Source organism: Thunnus maccoyii, chromosome 12 (genome assembly GCF_910596095.1).
Source record: "Thunnus maccoyii chromosome 12, fThuMac1.1, whole genome shotgun sequence".
NCBI classification, from domain to species: Eukaryota; Metazoa; Chordata; class Actinopteri; order Scombriformes; family Scombridae; genus Thunnus; species Thunnus maccoyii.
In genome coordinates, this window is record NC_056544.1 from 18,409,162 (window position 1) to 18,426,119 (window position 16,958).

Genomic DNA, 16,958 nt, shown 5'->3' on the forward strand with positions numbered 1-16,958 from the left:
TGTGTCCCGGACGTGACGACGCGGCTAAAACCGAAGTGACGTCAATGACGTTTTGTTGACATTTGTTTGTGAAAGACAAAAACAGTGGACGCACACGGGAGAGTGTATTTTTGGAAACCTACTACCCGACCTCTGAGCAGACTGACGACCACCGCATCGTAATTACAACATATCTGTTCGTATTAAACGAGCTCTGGTCAAGATTTGGACTCTGAGCAAAGACGAAAAGCAGATCAACATCAGCAGATGGACGGACCAAGTCGGGAACAAAACAAACCGTGTCACCCTGACTACACGAGTGGCTGAATCATTCACAGGCTAGCCAGCCACCAGACAGCTGCCAGGTAGTTAGTTATCTTATATGCAGGTATATAGCATTCATTAATTATCTACGGGATATTCGTCTACTTAATTTCAAACTGCTTCGCATTTTTATTACGCGTTACCATGGCAGTGTAACGTCGTTAGACTAGCAGGTTAGCAGGCTAACGTTAGCTGTTGCTACCTATATTCGACTGCTGTGGCTAGCTATAGGATGTAGCTGAGGTTGCAAGTCTGCTTTCGTTTTCACACGCTGTTTACTTCAAGTTGCTCGTCAGTAGGGAGTAAGAATGTGAAGCACAATGGCCAACCTTGAAGCTTACCAGGAGTATCAGAGAATTGAGGACTTTGAGGAGGACTCACCACCAGGGGAGGAGGATTTACTGGTGCATGTACCCGAAGGCCTGAAAGGTAAACATGTCATCATGATTTAGATAAGTTGAGTGTAAATTATCTTAAATAATATTAATCGCCAACTGCACTTTGACAGTCTTGTATTAGCTTACACGACAGGTTCACAATTTTTCATGTTTGTCTTAAAACAACAGTCAGGTGCCTTAATGAACATTGAAATATGTTTTTCTGGCCATAATCATTCTCCTGTTCATACTGACCATTAGAAGATCCCTACATAATGCACTTACAATGTAAGTGATGGAGGCCAAAATCCACAGTCCTCCCTCTGCGCAAAAATTAAGCTAATACGAAACTTCAGCTGTCCAAATTAGTCAAATCAAGTAGATATCTTTAAATATTTCAGTCTTTTTAGTGTCAAAGCCCCTCTTGTTACTGTTCTTCCCCTGCAGCTCAACAGGGAAACGCTGTCTGAGGAAACACAAAGAGGGAATTTAATTTAAAAGGACTGTAAATGTGGCAGATATCTACTTGACATGACTAACCCAGACTGCTGAAGCCTCATATAAGCTTCAGATAAACTTTGAACAAAATGACTGTGTGGACACACTGTGGATTTTGGCCCCCATCACTTACATTGAAAGTGCATTTGGAGGGGATCTTTTAATAGCTAGTATGAAGTAAGGAATGATTAGGTGAGGAAAACCTCTTTCAATGTTCATGTGGACACCTGACTGTTGTTCAAAGAGAGAGAGTTGCCAGAGTTGAAGTACTGTGAAAAAGTGATGCATCTGGGTCAACATGTTTTGGGGTTTCCAGCTATCTCATGCTTTCCTTTACATTTCTGTTCCAGACTCATGGCATCACATCAAGAACCTGGATAACTTCTTCACAAGAATATCCTTTTAAATTACAGGACAGTTTAATAGCAGGTTTCTGATAGTGTATTTTCATATGGCTGGCACCATGTCATGTTGATAATAAGAATTGGTTGAATTTTACAATGTCATTGCCTGATTGCCACATAATTTTTACAGTGTTACTAGAGGAAGCAATGGGAAAGTGAGTTTTCTAGTTGGATGTTTGTTATATTTGTGATATCTTGTGAAGTCTTGAAGATTGTCTATGTTTACTTATGATACTTTCAGTGATGGCCCAAGGCTGTGTTTCATGTTTTCATTTAAAGCTTTTGCCGTCATGTTTTCCTTAACCAGACTGTCCACATCTACCATTTTCATCAAAAGAATGGATTTGCTTGTATGATGTTGACAGAGTTCTTTGAACTTGTGTAAGTATTAAGTATTAAAAAGTTTAAATGCCTGAAGAATACATCATAAGATGTAGCTATATGCTTTTAATTAAAAACTTGGGGTTGAGTTGAGTGTGCAGTTTGAACAGGAAGCTTGTTTTTTGTCAGACTTACAGTAAGCCTCATTTATGCCACCGGTAATTTTTCATGTTGTTGTGACAGCTAAGTGTGCCTCAGGCTTCAGTATGAGCAAGCTCAGCCAGATGATTTCAACAGCAGATGTACTTGAATCTCATGTGAAATAATTTCCAGAAACTGTGTTCACTAAACTGAACACAAAGATTTTCTTCATACTCTTTGTTTCAGCTTTTCTGTTGATGTGACTTAGTCTTTTAGTCTAAATCACCTCACCAGGCCAATGTGTCAGTGCAGTATGTTGTTTATTTTCAATTCCTGCTGCCTGAGATAATTTTTCTGCTGCTACCGTGCCAGTAGGCCATCTCTATTATTAGGTTCTGCTCTGGTGTTTGTCTGAATCTTGCCACAGTATGCTCATTAACACAGCTTCCCTTAAACTATTAGTTGGAGGAAATCTGTCCACATAATGACAGCCCAAAACAAACCTCAGCATGTCCACATATTTAATAATTGAAGTGCAGTTGATCTGTCTTAACCGCAATAAAACATTAATCCCTTCTCAGTATAGCCAGTATGTCAGATATTGGATTTTTGAGGCAGACAGTGATATTGATATTTGTGAGTTTTAGTCTGAGATTTATTCATTAATTTTAACGCTGACAAAGACACATATTGACCAAGACATTTTACAGTTGGAAAAATTGACTTGTCAGTGCTCTCTGGTGGACAAACTATCTAATGGAGACACTGTTTCCTCAAACCAAGTTTTCAATTTACTGATACTGATATATCTGCAATAAGCTAACAACATTGGAATATCTGCACATATGCTGACAAACTCGCTAACTAATTTTTAACTGCCAAGCTTGGTTTGGTTAGAATAAAATACAGTCACTTAGCTAAATATTATATACCAATATTGATATCTGTTGTTATAATTATGATTTGGGGTCTAAAGCTTAATCTCTCCTTATTTTCTTTTTTTCTCTCACCCTAATAGTCAGTTTTTGTTTGTTGTCACATTCACAACGTTCCTTGTCAACTGCGTGGAGTACGATGTCCTGTTTGCCAATCGAGTCGTCAATCACACAGGGCCGGGCCAGAATCCCTTGGACAGGAACAAGGTCACTCTTCCAGATGCCATCCTACCCAGCCAGCAGTGTACTCAGAGGTAATTGTGTTAAATATAGAAGTATGGAGAGCTTAGGTGTATGTAAAATTCTTTCTTTTCCTGTGGGGGGCAAAATGAATGGGACAGTCAAAGTGAATAATTAGAAAAGGCTGTACAGTCGCATAAAGTGATGTGCCTGTCTGCTCAGTTCAGCCAGTTCGATTAGATACTTTGTTCTCAAGTAGACATGGTCTAGGATATTATTAGAGCCCTTTTAGAGACAGGCCTTTAGAGGGATTTAATTTGTCTGGCGTAATACAGTTGTAATCAGACTCTCAGTCTTCATTTCTTATAGGATGGTGTCAGATGGTTTCAGACTGCAAGATATGGTCACTGGGTAGGAATATGGAGTAATAGCGTATTTAGCTGTACCCTGTGGATCTCTTGCTTTACCGTAGAAAATTATGAGAACTCACTCGTATTTCTAATGCTAAACAATGACTCTTTAAGCTCTTTTATTAACAGTTAGCTTTCTAAAGCAGTGACTTAATCAGAAATAGTCTTTTCACTACCCCGTATGAGATTATGAACACTCAACCACAGTTTTACTGGCAGACCTTAGTATCCATCGCTTGATTTTACTCTTAAGACATTGTCCCAAATGAGGCAACTTTTATACACATCCATGTGATCCAATTATTATATTTTGTGTCATGCATTTTCCTTTTGAAGGCATCTGCCAAATTACAGTTATTCATGTTGAACAAAAGTCTTAATGGCAGTGACAGATTACCAGGACAGCCAGCATTAAAGGTCAGATTTGTTTTTAAAACAGGCCTATTAATAGGGAACACAGTGTTAAATTATATTGTTTGATCAAATCCAATTTTTATTTTAAGGTCTCTTGGATTTGAAGTGAAAGTGACGTTTGTTCATACTCAGTTTTGCTGTTCATTTCAACTTGAGATCGGCAGCTTCAAGTTGCAACATTCCTGCAACTGATGATTACTAGGAAGAAAGTATTTGTGCACTGTGTTCACACTGGCTTTAGGGAACAGGGTAATGTAATTGATAGCTTCAGTGAGGTAAAACTGGCCGGCTGAGATACTGACAATTCAGCTGGGCAAGCAAGCTGACAACCACATGACACCTCACTAGCAGGCTGCAAGGAACAGACCCCACCCCCCAAACCCAGTGTTGTCATGTTTTTTTCCACGATGCAGCCTAACCTCTGCTTGTTTTCTCCAGCTAGTCTAATAGGCCTCTCATCAATTTGTTCCTGATTCTGACTGTGGCTCAATAGTCATTTATATCAAAGCCAATGACGCACAACTGCTTGGCATTCCAATTTGGGAACATCATGCCCCACTATTTGGATCCTCACTGCCCTCTCTGATTTCCCTTTTAAAGCCAGACATTTGTATTAAACATTCTGATATTTTATCTATAAGTATCCAATAATTTCTCTGATATTGGCTGATGTGTGTTTTTGAAGTGTACGTTACCGTGTTCTGAGTTGTGATTTGGAATACTGGGAAGCCTCCTTAATTATAGAATGAAGTAAGCAGGTTACCCAACCCGTTACATGTAAACAGGGGCTCAGTGTCAGTTTAATAGATGGCAACATACACAGAGCAACACTTCTCATCTGTTTATCATGATTTAAGTTACATACTGAGTAAAGGGTCAGTTTTCAATGTCATAACAGCAGCAGGTGGTATCATATTTTGGCTGTTGAATATCCACTTTAGAAACATGTTATTTTGTTGTAATGGTGGATCTGAAATTTCAGCATAGCTTCCTGTTTTTACCACTTTGTCAGATAATGAAAGGCTTTTCTTTGTGGGCTATCTCTTCAACCCCTTTGTTTTTTGATTCAGGATCCAGGAAAACAGCTGGATCATATTCCTTCTCATCATGGCAGCCATCTTCTGGGTCTATCGACTCATTAAAGTCTTTTGCAATGTTCTGAGCTATTGGGAGATCAGGCAGTTCTACATCAAAGCGCTGAAGATCAGAATGGTAAGTGCTACACCTGGATGCCTTTTATCAAAATGTTCCACAGCAGTAGGTCACTTCTGCTTTTCATTATGAAGACATAAAATGACAATTACCACACTAAAAATGATGAGCGTTACCAGTTTGAGTTGTGGCGTCACACATTGCCTCTGTGTTAGTCAGTTTAATCACTCTGTTGTCTCCTTGTCCCAGGATGAACTATGCAACTTCACATGGCAGGAAGTGCAGGACCGGCTCATCAGCCTGCAGCGCGAACAGCAAATGTGCATACACAAGAAAGAGCTGACAGAACTCGACATCTATCACCGCATCCTGAGATTCAAGAACTACATGGTGGCCATGATAAACAAATCACTCCTACCAGTGCAGCTGCAGCTCCCCCTGCTGGGCAATGTGGTATTCCTCACACAAGGCCTGAAGTACAACTTTGAGCTCATACTATTCTGGGGTCCTGGCTCTCTGTTTCAGAATAAATGGAACCTGCACCCCAAGTACAAGCGCATTGGAAACCGCCTAGAGCTCGCCCAGCAGCTTAGTAGAGTCATCCTGCTGATGGGTTTGGCCAATTTGCTGCTGTGTCCCTTCATCCTGGTGTGGCAAGTGCTGTATGCTTTTTTCAGCTACACTGAAGTGATCCGCAGAGAGCCCGGGAGCCTGGGTGCCCGACGTTGGTCCCTGTACGGTCGTTTATACCTGCGTCACTTCAATGAGCTGGACCATGAGCTGCATGGACGCTTAGGCCGCGGCTACAAGCCCACTTCCAAATACATGAACTCCTTTACATCACCCCTGCTGACTGTGCTTGCTAAAAACATTGCCTTCTTCTCTGGCTCGGTGTTGGCTGTGCTCATTGCACTGACAGTCTATGATGAGGACGTTCTGACAGTACAGCACATTCTGACCCTTATCACTGTGCTGGGGGTGGTTATTACTATCACCAGGTGGGTTTTCAGAGACAGGTTGTTTTTTTTTTCCTGCATCTATTGCAGGATCACTCCCAGTTGGTGTAGACCTGAAGGAAGTTTTTATTGTTACTCATGTCATTTATATCATTATATACAGACAACTGTATATCATAATATAATTTGCAGGTTTTTTTGTTGAGCAATTCATTTTTTTTCATAGTCATCTTGCACATTGCTTTCTTAATATATATGAGGAAACTTTAAGAGCATCCTTGTTCCCTAATCAGTCACAGGCTTTCAGTCAAAAATCAAACATTACCTTATTAAAGAATCCTCTTTTCTTGATTTACTTATCTCACGAGTACAGGGGTACTGTTTAAAATATGCCATATTCTGAATTTGTCCAACACCAGGTCCTTCATCCCAGATGAGCATATGGTGTGGTGTCCAGAACAGCTGCTGCAGTGCATGCTGGCACACATTCACTACATGCCAGACCACTGGAGGGGCAATGCTAACAAGAGCGAGACCCGTGACGAGGTGGCACAGCTGTTCCAGTACAAAGCGGTGAGGAAGGCAGAACCTCAATGGATAGGCAGGCGCAAATTTGTCACACTCAAACTAAAATAATGCATGAGTTTTGGTTGCGATTGAATGATGGAGTTTTTAACGTAGCACCTGGTCAATGCCAAGCTTGGATTTATTGATGTAATGCCCTTTAATTCATGGTAAATGAATTAAAGATTAAGTATATTTTGGGAACATTGATTGCACATTGATCTACATTAGAATCTGAGAATGTAATAAATATCTTCTGGAATATCTTCCAAATTAGGTGTTCATCTTGGAGGAGTTGCTCAGTCCTATCGTCACACCCTTCATTCTCATCTTCCTTCTGAGGAACAAGTCTCTAGAGATCATTGACTTCTTCAGGAGTTTCACTGTGGAGGTTGTTGGAGTTGGAGACATCTGTTCCTTTGCGCAGATGGACATCAGACGCCATGGAAACCCAACAGTAAGGATAATTTTGCCTTACACAGAATTCAAGTCAGCCCACTCATTAGCTTTTATGAAGCTGAGGGGAGTCTGACCCCACATGAGCTGAGGTCTCAGTAAATGTTTTCTTTATTGTTGTGATGCTGTTATTTCTTGAATTGAAATGTATCCTCTGATGTTTTTGCAGTGGATGTCAGAGGGCCAGACAGAGGCCTCCATATACCAACAGGCCGAGAATGGCAAGACAGAGTTGTCTCTCATGCATTTCACCATTAAGAACCCACGTTGGCAGCCGCCACAGGAGAGCTCAGTGTTCATCAGCCATCTAAAGGAGAAGGTGCATCACGATGCACAAGGTGGCCCCTCCACCCAGCTGCTGCTCTCTGAGGCTCCTCTCTGCACTTCACTGCAGTCCAATGAGTCTGGCACTGGGGTAAGAAACCCTGAGTACCCTGTTGATCTTACCATTAGCCATACATGCGCCATAGAGATTTTGTATGCTAAAGTGGTCACATTATATTTTATTCAAATTTGAACTGATGTAACAATACATTTCATGATTTGATGAATTTAGTTCAACAATGTTTTTTCCCCAAAAGGCATTGTGTCACAACTTTTGTTTTGCACTCAGTAAATTTTGCTAAACCAATGTAAATGTATTCATCCAGTGGCTCTGATGTGTGTTGTTTCCAGCCTGATAATCTGTTGGCCAGTGTCCTGGCCCACCCCATTCTAACTGCATCTGGACTACAAGGGCGAGATCATCGCTTCATCCCGCCAAGCACCGCTGCTTCTGCTGCTGCCAGTGTCCTGGCCTCTTTATCCACCTCCCAGCTCACACATGCCAGCCGCGGCCGCTCTCACGGCCTCCTGCCCTCATCCGTCCATCCTGAGAGCACCATGTACCGCAGCGATCGCACCGTCATGGACAGGTGTTCGCCAGACATTTCACTTTCTATTGCATTATTTACGTAATGCAGATTGATTAATGTACGGTGATACTGATTAATACATGCAAAGACTTCAGCTTTGATTAACATGTTTTCCATGTGTTTTTTAGTATGTCTATCAGTGACTCTCGCATTCGGAGCAATGCGCTGCACTCAGAGTTTGCCTCAGCAGAGATGAGCCTCCACGCTATCTACATGCATGAGGTAATTTTCTGACAATGAACAGTGGCCTCCAGGTGCTATTGTTGACTCTATACCTCTTCCCTTTCATCTGTTGTGTACCTGGATTTTTGAAGCGATACGCAACTTAAAATTTATCTTCTGAAATTTTAAAAGGTGGCTGTAAAAAAATTGTTGTTTTGTCCATCATGGAGCACAGAGGCTGCAGTCAGCTTCATTTAAGTTGGTAGCAAAGAATTTCACTAGTGACCTGTTTTTATGGTGAAAAAAACCCCCATCCACTTTCATGTCTACTAGGGGTAAATATTTGCTACTCAAAACATAGATTTTGGGTGGAGTATCACTTTTGAAGATTCTTTGTAGACCGCAGTTCTGCTGTATAGTGACAACTTCTTGTCTCTCTAGCTCCACCAGCAGAGCTCCCACCCGCAGAGACCTTCGGGGCAGTGGCAGAACCCAGTGCCATTGAGAGATCTACACGCAAGCACTGGTAAATTAAATATTGATTATGAAGAACTTTCAGATTTTGGTGTAGATTGACTGTCACTGAATTTTTCTGTTTGTGAAGGCTAAATGACTTTTCCGCCCACATTAATTTATATTTTTGATATTAACATAACATCAAATGACTCTGTGTAATGTGGAAGGAATTGATCATAGTGCAGCGCCTGTTTACACTTATTACACACTCCAGTCAGACATCCAACTGCAAATTAAGCAGAACCTTAAAGGACAATGACTTTAGATCACATTAGAATAGATTTTAGGAGCAATCAAATCTTCTTTTTGTTTTGGTACTGATAATTTATGGGAAACTGCAACATCATTGAGGTAACAATAAAGCAAATATGAAGTTCACTGTAAATTCATAGAGGTTTTTAAGTCCCTGCAAACTGATTTTCCAACTGTGAAATAAATGGAGATTAGTGGCTGCCATAAAGGTGGAAAAACACCTTACAGGCATGCTGCTATGTTTAACATTCACAGATCTTTGAATGTATTGAAGGTGTGTAAACATATTATAGAGTAGATAATCTCAGTGAAAACTGTGAATCGCTGAGCATTTAGTCTGCAAAGGTGTGGACAAGTGTTGGGTATTGTATCAATCATTTGTATTAACTAGACTGTACTCTCACTCACTCACATTAGGTTTCCAGGCACATAGTAGCCTTGGTTCCACAATTTCCATGCCCCATCCTGTGCACCTTGGTGGCTGGCAAGAGGAGGAGGAGGAGGATGAAGAAGATCAGGAGATTAACAGTGGATCTACTCCAAAACAGGGCACCAGGAGTAGTTGTTGAAGTGCCTTTTGTCATCAGGTATATGCTCACTTTTGAGCTCTGTAAGATGACACTATGATCTTTACTTTGTGGTTCTATATTCTGTGACTGATTTATTTGTTGATCCTAACAACAAATGGCCTTTTATCCTACAAAAGGATACAGCGCCATGATAATTTCTCTTCTCTTTTTTGTTTTATAGTGTTTACATTTTACTTTCTTCAATGAACATTGTGGCCTTAGATGATCTTCATGGAGAATTTAGCATGGACCTTTAAAACATCATTCAGCGTTTGTTGTAAGAGGGGCTCATTGAATAACCACTGTCTCTGCACCTCCACGCCTCATCCTGTCACACCAGGCAGACTATGGCATCAGGGAAACCATATGTCTTCCGTCCGTTTCATCACGATTTTTGTCATATAAACATGTACAGACAAACTGCGTATAAAGTGACAGAGAGACAATATAGTGTATTCATAGGATCACTGTGTGATGGTGAGTGTGGTCAATTTTATTGTGGAACGCAAAAGGCTCATAGTGACTTTAATTCAAGTATTTGTACATCACAAGGTTTTACAGTCTTAATTGTAGTTTTTGACATAAAGGTGTCCTGATCTGTGCTACAAAGACTGTAAGCTGTATCATAGCTGCCTGAACAAATTGTGATCATCTGAAAAAATTAATTCAATATTTCAACTCGTGCTGTTTGACCCTTGTGATTTGTAAATACACTTTTGCGTCTTACTCCTCCTTGAAAAGTCCACATTTTTACTACCAGATCTAATCCTTGAAAAATATACCAAGTATTGCTATGATAAGGAGCTAAGTGTACAGTAGCCGTACTAAAACACCATGTGTACCTGGAAAAAGCCCCATTGGGCTTGATAAACTAGGCATACACATGCTTTGATGCTGCTGTCTGTGTTTAGTGGTCCTAAATACAGATTTTGTTCAGTATTAATATTTCTACAGCTCATGTATCAAGACCTTTGCCAATCCTTAAAAAACAGGATTGAAATCATGGATCAGAATGCACTTGGCATCAAATCCCAATGCAGATAGAAGATGTATTTTAATTCTATTAAAGCTAGACACAGAGTCAGCTTTATGCCTTAACACTTATGTATTTAAATCCTAGTTTTCCGTATTACCTCAGTGGCAGTGACGAAAACCTAATTTTCCAATGAGTACCTCTGCAGTTCATTTACTCTTGTATAAATAGAAATATATTTGAGTTTTTCTCATCATACAGATGCATCTTTTAACTGCATTTTGATTTTGATGGCAGGTGTAAATGGAATCCATTTCACTTTCTGCTTTTATTCTTTGCCCAGCAAATGTTTTGAGTCAAGCATTGATGTCCCAGAAATAGTCAAGAGGAATCTTTTCTTTTTTTCTTTTTCTTTTTCCTTTTTTTTAGAACAAAACAGGGTGGTATTGCTTTTACAAATCTTGGTTGTGTGCACTAATTTTGCACCTTTTTTTTTTGCAAATGTTCACATGAACATGGAATTCCATCATAAGGGCTGACTTCAAAGTGTGCACAGTTGAATCTGCAGCTTTAGGTTTGAAGATTTTTTGACAGATTCTCTCAGTGTTGGCGTTATACTTTCAAAGTATGAGTGTGAGAAGAAAAAAGGCTTGCCACAGTCAGAATCATTGATTAGCTTTAGGTTTATTTATTACCTGTTTCCCCCTCAGATATTTAATTGATATATGTGTATTATTTATTTGAAAAAAAAAAAAATCATTTATTTAGATTTGTCACTAAAGTTTATATTCTCGTTGATAAAAGAAATGGCATGTTCCCCCCCCAAATTTAAAAGAAGTTCAAAAAATGATTTTGGTATAATGCTTTTATTAATGCAAAAATAACATGCCCAGCTGCATGATATTGAATGTGATTTACACTTTAAATAAACTGGGACTATATCTGCTTGTTGATGTGGTGCGCAAAATACTGCTCTACACATTTTTCTACTTCATTCTGCACACAGGAGTAGGCATGGGACGATATGAAAATGTTGCGATTATCCTGGCCAAAATAACTGTGATTCATGGTATTATCCTGATAAACATCAAAATATGCTTAAAACTCTAAAAATGGCACTAAAACATACTGGAATCACTTTACCTTACATTTTCTTAAGAAACAAATATTTCCAGAATGACTGGAAAGATGTGGGCTCCCCCTTGTGGTAATTCAAAATAAATCAGGAAATCAACATAGGACTGTATGTTAGTGAGCTATACAGCTTTTTCAGGTCACTCGTGAGGATATACACGATTATCCTGATAATGGAAATTCACCATGATCATTTTATCGTGTTTTTTAATCACGATCTGCAATAAAATCTTTTATCGTCCCATCCCTACACAGGAGATGATAGTAAACTAGTTCTCACTTCACTAATGCAACACTTTAGAGCTTACAGATACGTCTTTGCCCTCTCGTGTGTTTAAAACTTGTTCCACTTTCTTTGTGAGTGTGTATGTGGAGGGACTGCTGATCTTGACACCTGCATAATTATGCTAACATTAACTCAGAATTTTGCACTGACAGAAAACAAGCTGTTTTTCTTTTTAAAAAAAAAAAAAAAAGTACATATACAGTACTTGCAACAGTCACATTTTAGAAAGGGCAGGTCTCAAAGGGACACCGAGTCAATCTCCATCCTGAGTGACCTCTTCTCATTGTTTGTATATAAGCATAGCATCAGCACGTATTGTATTGTCTTTGTCCACAGCAGACCATCTGGAAGCACTGTGGCCGATCATGCAAGGCTGTTCTTACCTCTGGTCAGTAAAAGCTCGCCCTGTAGGGGACGACGTGTGTTTTATGTCACACTGTTAAATTTGCTAACATGGGTATTGTGGTCGCTGTTCGTTTGTGGTACATCTTAACATGCAGTGAGTTTTATGTTGTAGAGACACTGGAGCTCAGCTTTGTGTACAGAGTTGATTTCTCCACATTCACACCTCACTGTTATCTTTGTCATTTTATTTTAAGCAGTGCCTTAGTATTAAGGATTAGTATTTGTTCTTTGTAGAAGTCATCTTATGTAAACCATCAAATTTACTTTTAACAGGTTTAGCAGCACGTTATGTACAGTATTTTTTTTTTGGCAAGTCATTGTGTATAGCATCAAGTATGAAGTGAAGATGTGGATGTGGCTTGTAAGATGAGTTGCAAACAGATTTTGAGCCCCTGTGTCAGTCTGTTGCATCTGACAGCGCACTCCTTATCATGGTGTCTAAACTTGCACTGTCTTTAAAATCCTAAAGAGGCAGGAGTACAGTATGCCTTGTTATTGGCAGTGTCATCATGGCCAATTATCTCACCATACTATGGTTTCATATCCACTATACACCAGTCTAAGTATCACAGTGACTGGAACAAGGTGCTAAGTTTTCATCCTGAAATGTTGAATATGTTTTAAGATATGTTTTTTTTTTTCTTGCTTGTTCTGTTACATAGGTTTGTCTGTTTGTTTTGTTCTGTAAATTAAGAAACACTAGCTGAAAAATGAAACATGCCAAAAGAACTTGTTTTCGGCACAGCTTTACAATACACGTGTTGTTTTCTGTGAGTGAGTAGAGAGGCAAATAAATCTTATTTTGAGTGTATTTAATCATTTCATGTGTGGTTGATTATGTGAAGTTTATTTGAAATAAAAATATATTTTAATTTTCTGTCAGTTTTGAATTACTGTGGTTAGTTTGCAGTGTCAAACAAGGAATTACAACATGAGGGGTTGTTTTTCTTTTTCCTTTTTTTTTGGTCCAGAGTGAAATATCTTGACAACTATTGGATGGATTGTCAAGAGATTTGCCACAGACAGTCATGAGTTTGCTGAACCCCTGACTCTTCATCTAGCACCATAACAGTGTAACATCCCGTAGTTATTAAAATTCCTACAATTACAGTAGTATTAACATGCTAATTCTAGGCACATGTTAACTGACTAAAGTTTGTATGCATTCAACTAAGAACACAGTTAAATACAGCTGAGGCTGAAGAAGTAAGGCCTGATAAGCTGAGTCTGACATGACTTAAATTGGCCACTGCACACAGGACAGACCACCATCTAAACCCAGACATACTTAAAGCCCCTACAGGTAGGATTTAAACATTTTTGACTTTGTTGATTCCGAGTAGTAGGAGTGTGACCACTTTAAAACAAAGCAATGTCTATGGCTGCATGCCATTTGAAAAGCATCTGTATTTTTATGCTGCCTATATTTTACACTTTGGTTGCTTTTAATAAAAGTTAAGAGAGAATATGAGTGATGCAAGGGCACTGTAAATTTTGAGGTATCCTAGGTGAACTTTATGTTATATGCATTAGGTTTAGTGGTGGGTTGTGCCCATTGTAACACTATGAAGAAAAGTTCATTTTGTAGATTAATAGGGCATTTTGTGGGTTAAAATATTTTTGTTCCATGCTTTTATTTTGGTGCTAAACACCTCATGCTTTCTATTTGTTTTGATCCTTTTGGTTGTCATTATTTTCCAAGTCTTTTTAGACCATTCTGAGGGACATATACGCCATCTGCTGTTCATTCTCAGCCATCTACCCTTGGTGCGACTCATTTATCTTACTTGTCATCTCCTATGTAAATGTTCTTTTGAGGTAACACCCATGTGTTTCGGCTGCATGTGAACGTGATATGACCATGACCTTATTCTTGAAATGGCTGAGAGGTCAGGTGGAAGGCTATGCACTGGAGAGTATACATTTCATCCATTTTGTGAAAACTGTCTCATCACAAGGAAATGCATTCTTGTGGAATATTATCCTTCTGATAGTTGCTAAAATGTAGGCTGGTGCTGTGTACCTGTCTACTGCCCTCTGCTGTCTTGTGCTCCAGGCGCCATGAGAGGACTACTGGCTCAAATTTTTGGATGATTACCAAAGGTTGTGGAAATACCATCCATGATGTGATATGATGCCGTTTACTGAATGGGCGTTACGAAATTTAGACTGCAAAAACAACACAGGAGGAAGAGAAACACTGTTAAAGGTTAAGCCATAACACATAAGTGACCTAAAAGGTTTGGATGAATGTGGCACATAAACAATTGATTGTAATTTTTCCTTTTTATTCTGTTTAGTTACAGAAACATGGGAACCAAACACAGTAGCCAGAACAGGATAAAGTGGGGGCAAGCAGTAACAGTGGATTACCGTCTGCTAGAGTTTCGGGGAGTTTAAATCAGGGTCCAGACGACCTGCTGCTGTCAGTCACTGGCATTGGGGGAAAGCCCACACTGGAGGAAAATACCATGGAAGCCAAAGAATAGGGGAGGAAAGAATAAGATGAACCAACCCTTGTTTCTATGCATTAAAAGTAAAACAGGATTATAGATTTGAGAAATATAATTGTGTCTCTGAATCTATTATGACAAAGGGAAAGTGGCAAACAAATGCCCTGTGATCTGAGGTTTGCTATCTCATGCTTAATAATTGCAAAGTGTTTTCATCATGGTGAAGATGTCATGGGAGATATTATTGTATTTTAGGCCTTTGTACAGCATGAAGTCATAACTTAATTATGGACCTGACCAGCTGGGTAAAGCAGCTGTCACAATGGTGGTTGCGGGATAAATTGTGTCATCAGCTCTTGGCCAGGTTCAGCCAATCCCTCTCAGCCTACTCACATTTGCCCTCAAGTAAATATTGGCTTAATACATTGGCATCAACATTTTATAGATATTGTTATGCCACAACACTCCAGACAAGCTCCAAAAGGAAAGGTCAAAAATGAGTGAGAAATAAAATTGATTCAATTGTTTTAAGGAGAACAGAAGATGGGCAGCATAACAATGAAGAAACATACCGAGCAAACAAACGTCAGATTACACATGAAGTCTGTTTAAACAGATAATAAATTATTATATAGAAAATAAGTGAAATTATTTGAGACAGATTGCCTGCCAGTGCATGCTTATTTGTCCTAAAAAGCAGAAAAGGACAGAAATAAAAGTTTATTTATGTATTTGTCACTTTGCCCACAGTCTGGTTAGGGGACTGATATTAATATAATCTTGGTGTGTTCAGTACATAGATTAGGTGTTTATTCTAGTGTATCTGAAAAAGTAGAGGCAAGGTCAATTAAGCCTTTATCACAAGCAAAAAAATATGCCATTTTAACATGGCTTTTTTCTTTTCATTTTTTCTTTAACTGGCTTATTCACAAATGTCTTGTTAGCTATCAAACTTGGCCATTTTGTTCAAAGCTATATCAGACTGGTTAATTCATGATATAGAGACAGACATCACAAAGTTGCAAGTACAAGGTACAAGGAAGGCTCAAAAGTACAAGTGAGTCTGAAGGCATCAATAGACACACTAGACACATTTTTGGTATATCATGGCTGCCTGTATCTATAGTCTGACTCACAGACAACACAAAATAAGTGATGATCAATAACCATAATTACCTTTAACTACATAAATGAAAGTCTGAAATACATACCTAATCTGCCATAAAACAAAATGAATAGTAAATTCCCTCCATCTCCTTGGACAATGATAGGGCACTGGGTCCTTGAGGACACTGGGTCATGCACAAAAAGTGTTTTAGGCACTTGGGGGGAGATTACTACAATTAAAACATAACACATACAGACTACTGTAATTCCTAATAATAATGTAATATTTTTAGATACATTTTTTTACTTTAAATTTAGGGCTAGTGAACAAATATATAAATCAGCATCTCATCCTCTGAAGTGTATTGTGATTATTAGTGTGTGTTATTGTGTGGAGAGACCTCCATGCAGGGAAATAAAATATACATCAAGTACAATTGTACAGTTAAGAGAATAACTAAACTATTAAAAATCCAAATAATTATATATTTCTATATAACTATATGTATTTCCATGTAACTATATTTCTTTGTGGTGTTTGGTCAAATTTTTCTGAGGGGCTAGGGGTTTTATTGGTGATTTGGCTGTGGGAAGAAAAGCAACCAGACTCAATTTAAGCAAAAAGTAGTTGACTAATTAATGGGTGCTTCAACGGAAACTGTTCAGATTGGACCTTGGAATTTTAAGATTTTTGATCATAACCAGAATTTTGTATTTCGTAACATGAAGAATATGATAGACCAACAATAAAACATACTTTGCAAGCTCAGGCACTATTTTTTTAAATTTAATTTTAAAGTCTGTGAGGGGGTGGAAAGATTCAAAGTAATATGGCCGAAAGCTAACACCACACCTAGCATGCGGCTAAATGAAAAAAAATCATTTTTATACAAATACATTTTGAAAATTTAATTAAAAAAATGTTTTCCCCATGTTTTTTGAGTGATGGGGTGGATATGTTATGACTGAGAGAGAAGTTTTTGAAAGAAAAATGTGCCAAAAAATGTTCTTAAAGAAAACCAAAACTCACCAGCAATTGAATTTGTCTTCTTCAAACTCTTTAATGACATCATTGC

The 16,958-nt window shown here is 38.8% G+C and overlaps 1 protein-coding gene and 1 long non-coding RNA gene across 5 annotated transcripts; one reads left to right on the plus strand and one right to left on the minus strand.

The window, feature by feature from the left end:
• Positions 1–66: 66 nt before the first annotated feature.
• On the plus strand, positions 67–13,133 carry atg9b (autophagy related 9B). 3 transcript variants are annotated; one of them, XM_042428162.1, is made up of 15 exons: positions 67–344; positions 589–732; positions 1,529–1,572; positions 1,899–1,963; positions 3,063–3,233; positions 5,054–5,195; positions 5,385–6,133; positions 6,511–6,664; positions 6,933–7,112; positions 7,281–7,526; positions 7,787–8,025; positions 8,154–8,247; positions 8,629–8,713; positions 9,373–9,542; positions 9,706–13,133. In XM_042428162.1, exons 2-14 carry the CDS (start codon positions 624–626, stop codon positions 9,522–9,524), a joined length of 2,430 nt encoding a protein of 809 aa, XP_042284096.1. In that variant the 5' UTR covers positions 67–344; positions 589–623; the 3' UTR covers positions 9,525–9,542; positions 9,706–13,133. The 3 variants fall into 3 exon arrangements, with proteins under 3 accessions (XP_042284096.1, XP_042284097.1, XP_042284098.1); XM_042428163.1 differs by having other exon boundaries at positions 600–732; XM_042428164.1 differs by having other exon boundaries at positions 603–732.
• LOC121908260 lies at positions 3,215–16,928 on the minus strand. Of its 2 annotated transcripts, XR_006099204.1 has the most exons (4): positions 15,987–16,928; positions 14,696–14,778; positions 14,346–14,491; positions 3,215–3,293 (listed from the first exon to the last, which is right to left on the minus strand). It is a non-coding gene; the product is annotated as an uncharacterized LOC121908260 (long non-coding RNA). The 2 variants fall into 2 exon arrangements; XR_006099205.1 differs by lacking the exon at positions 3,215–3,293 and having other exon boundaries at positions 12,095–14,491; positions 15,987–16,926.
• Positions 16,929–16,958: the final 30 nt, after the last annotated feature.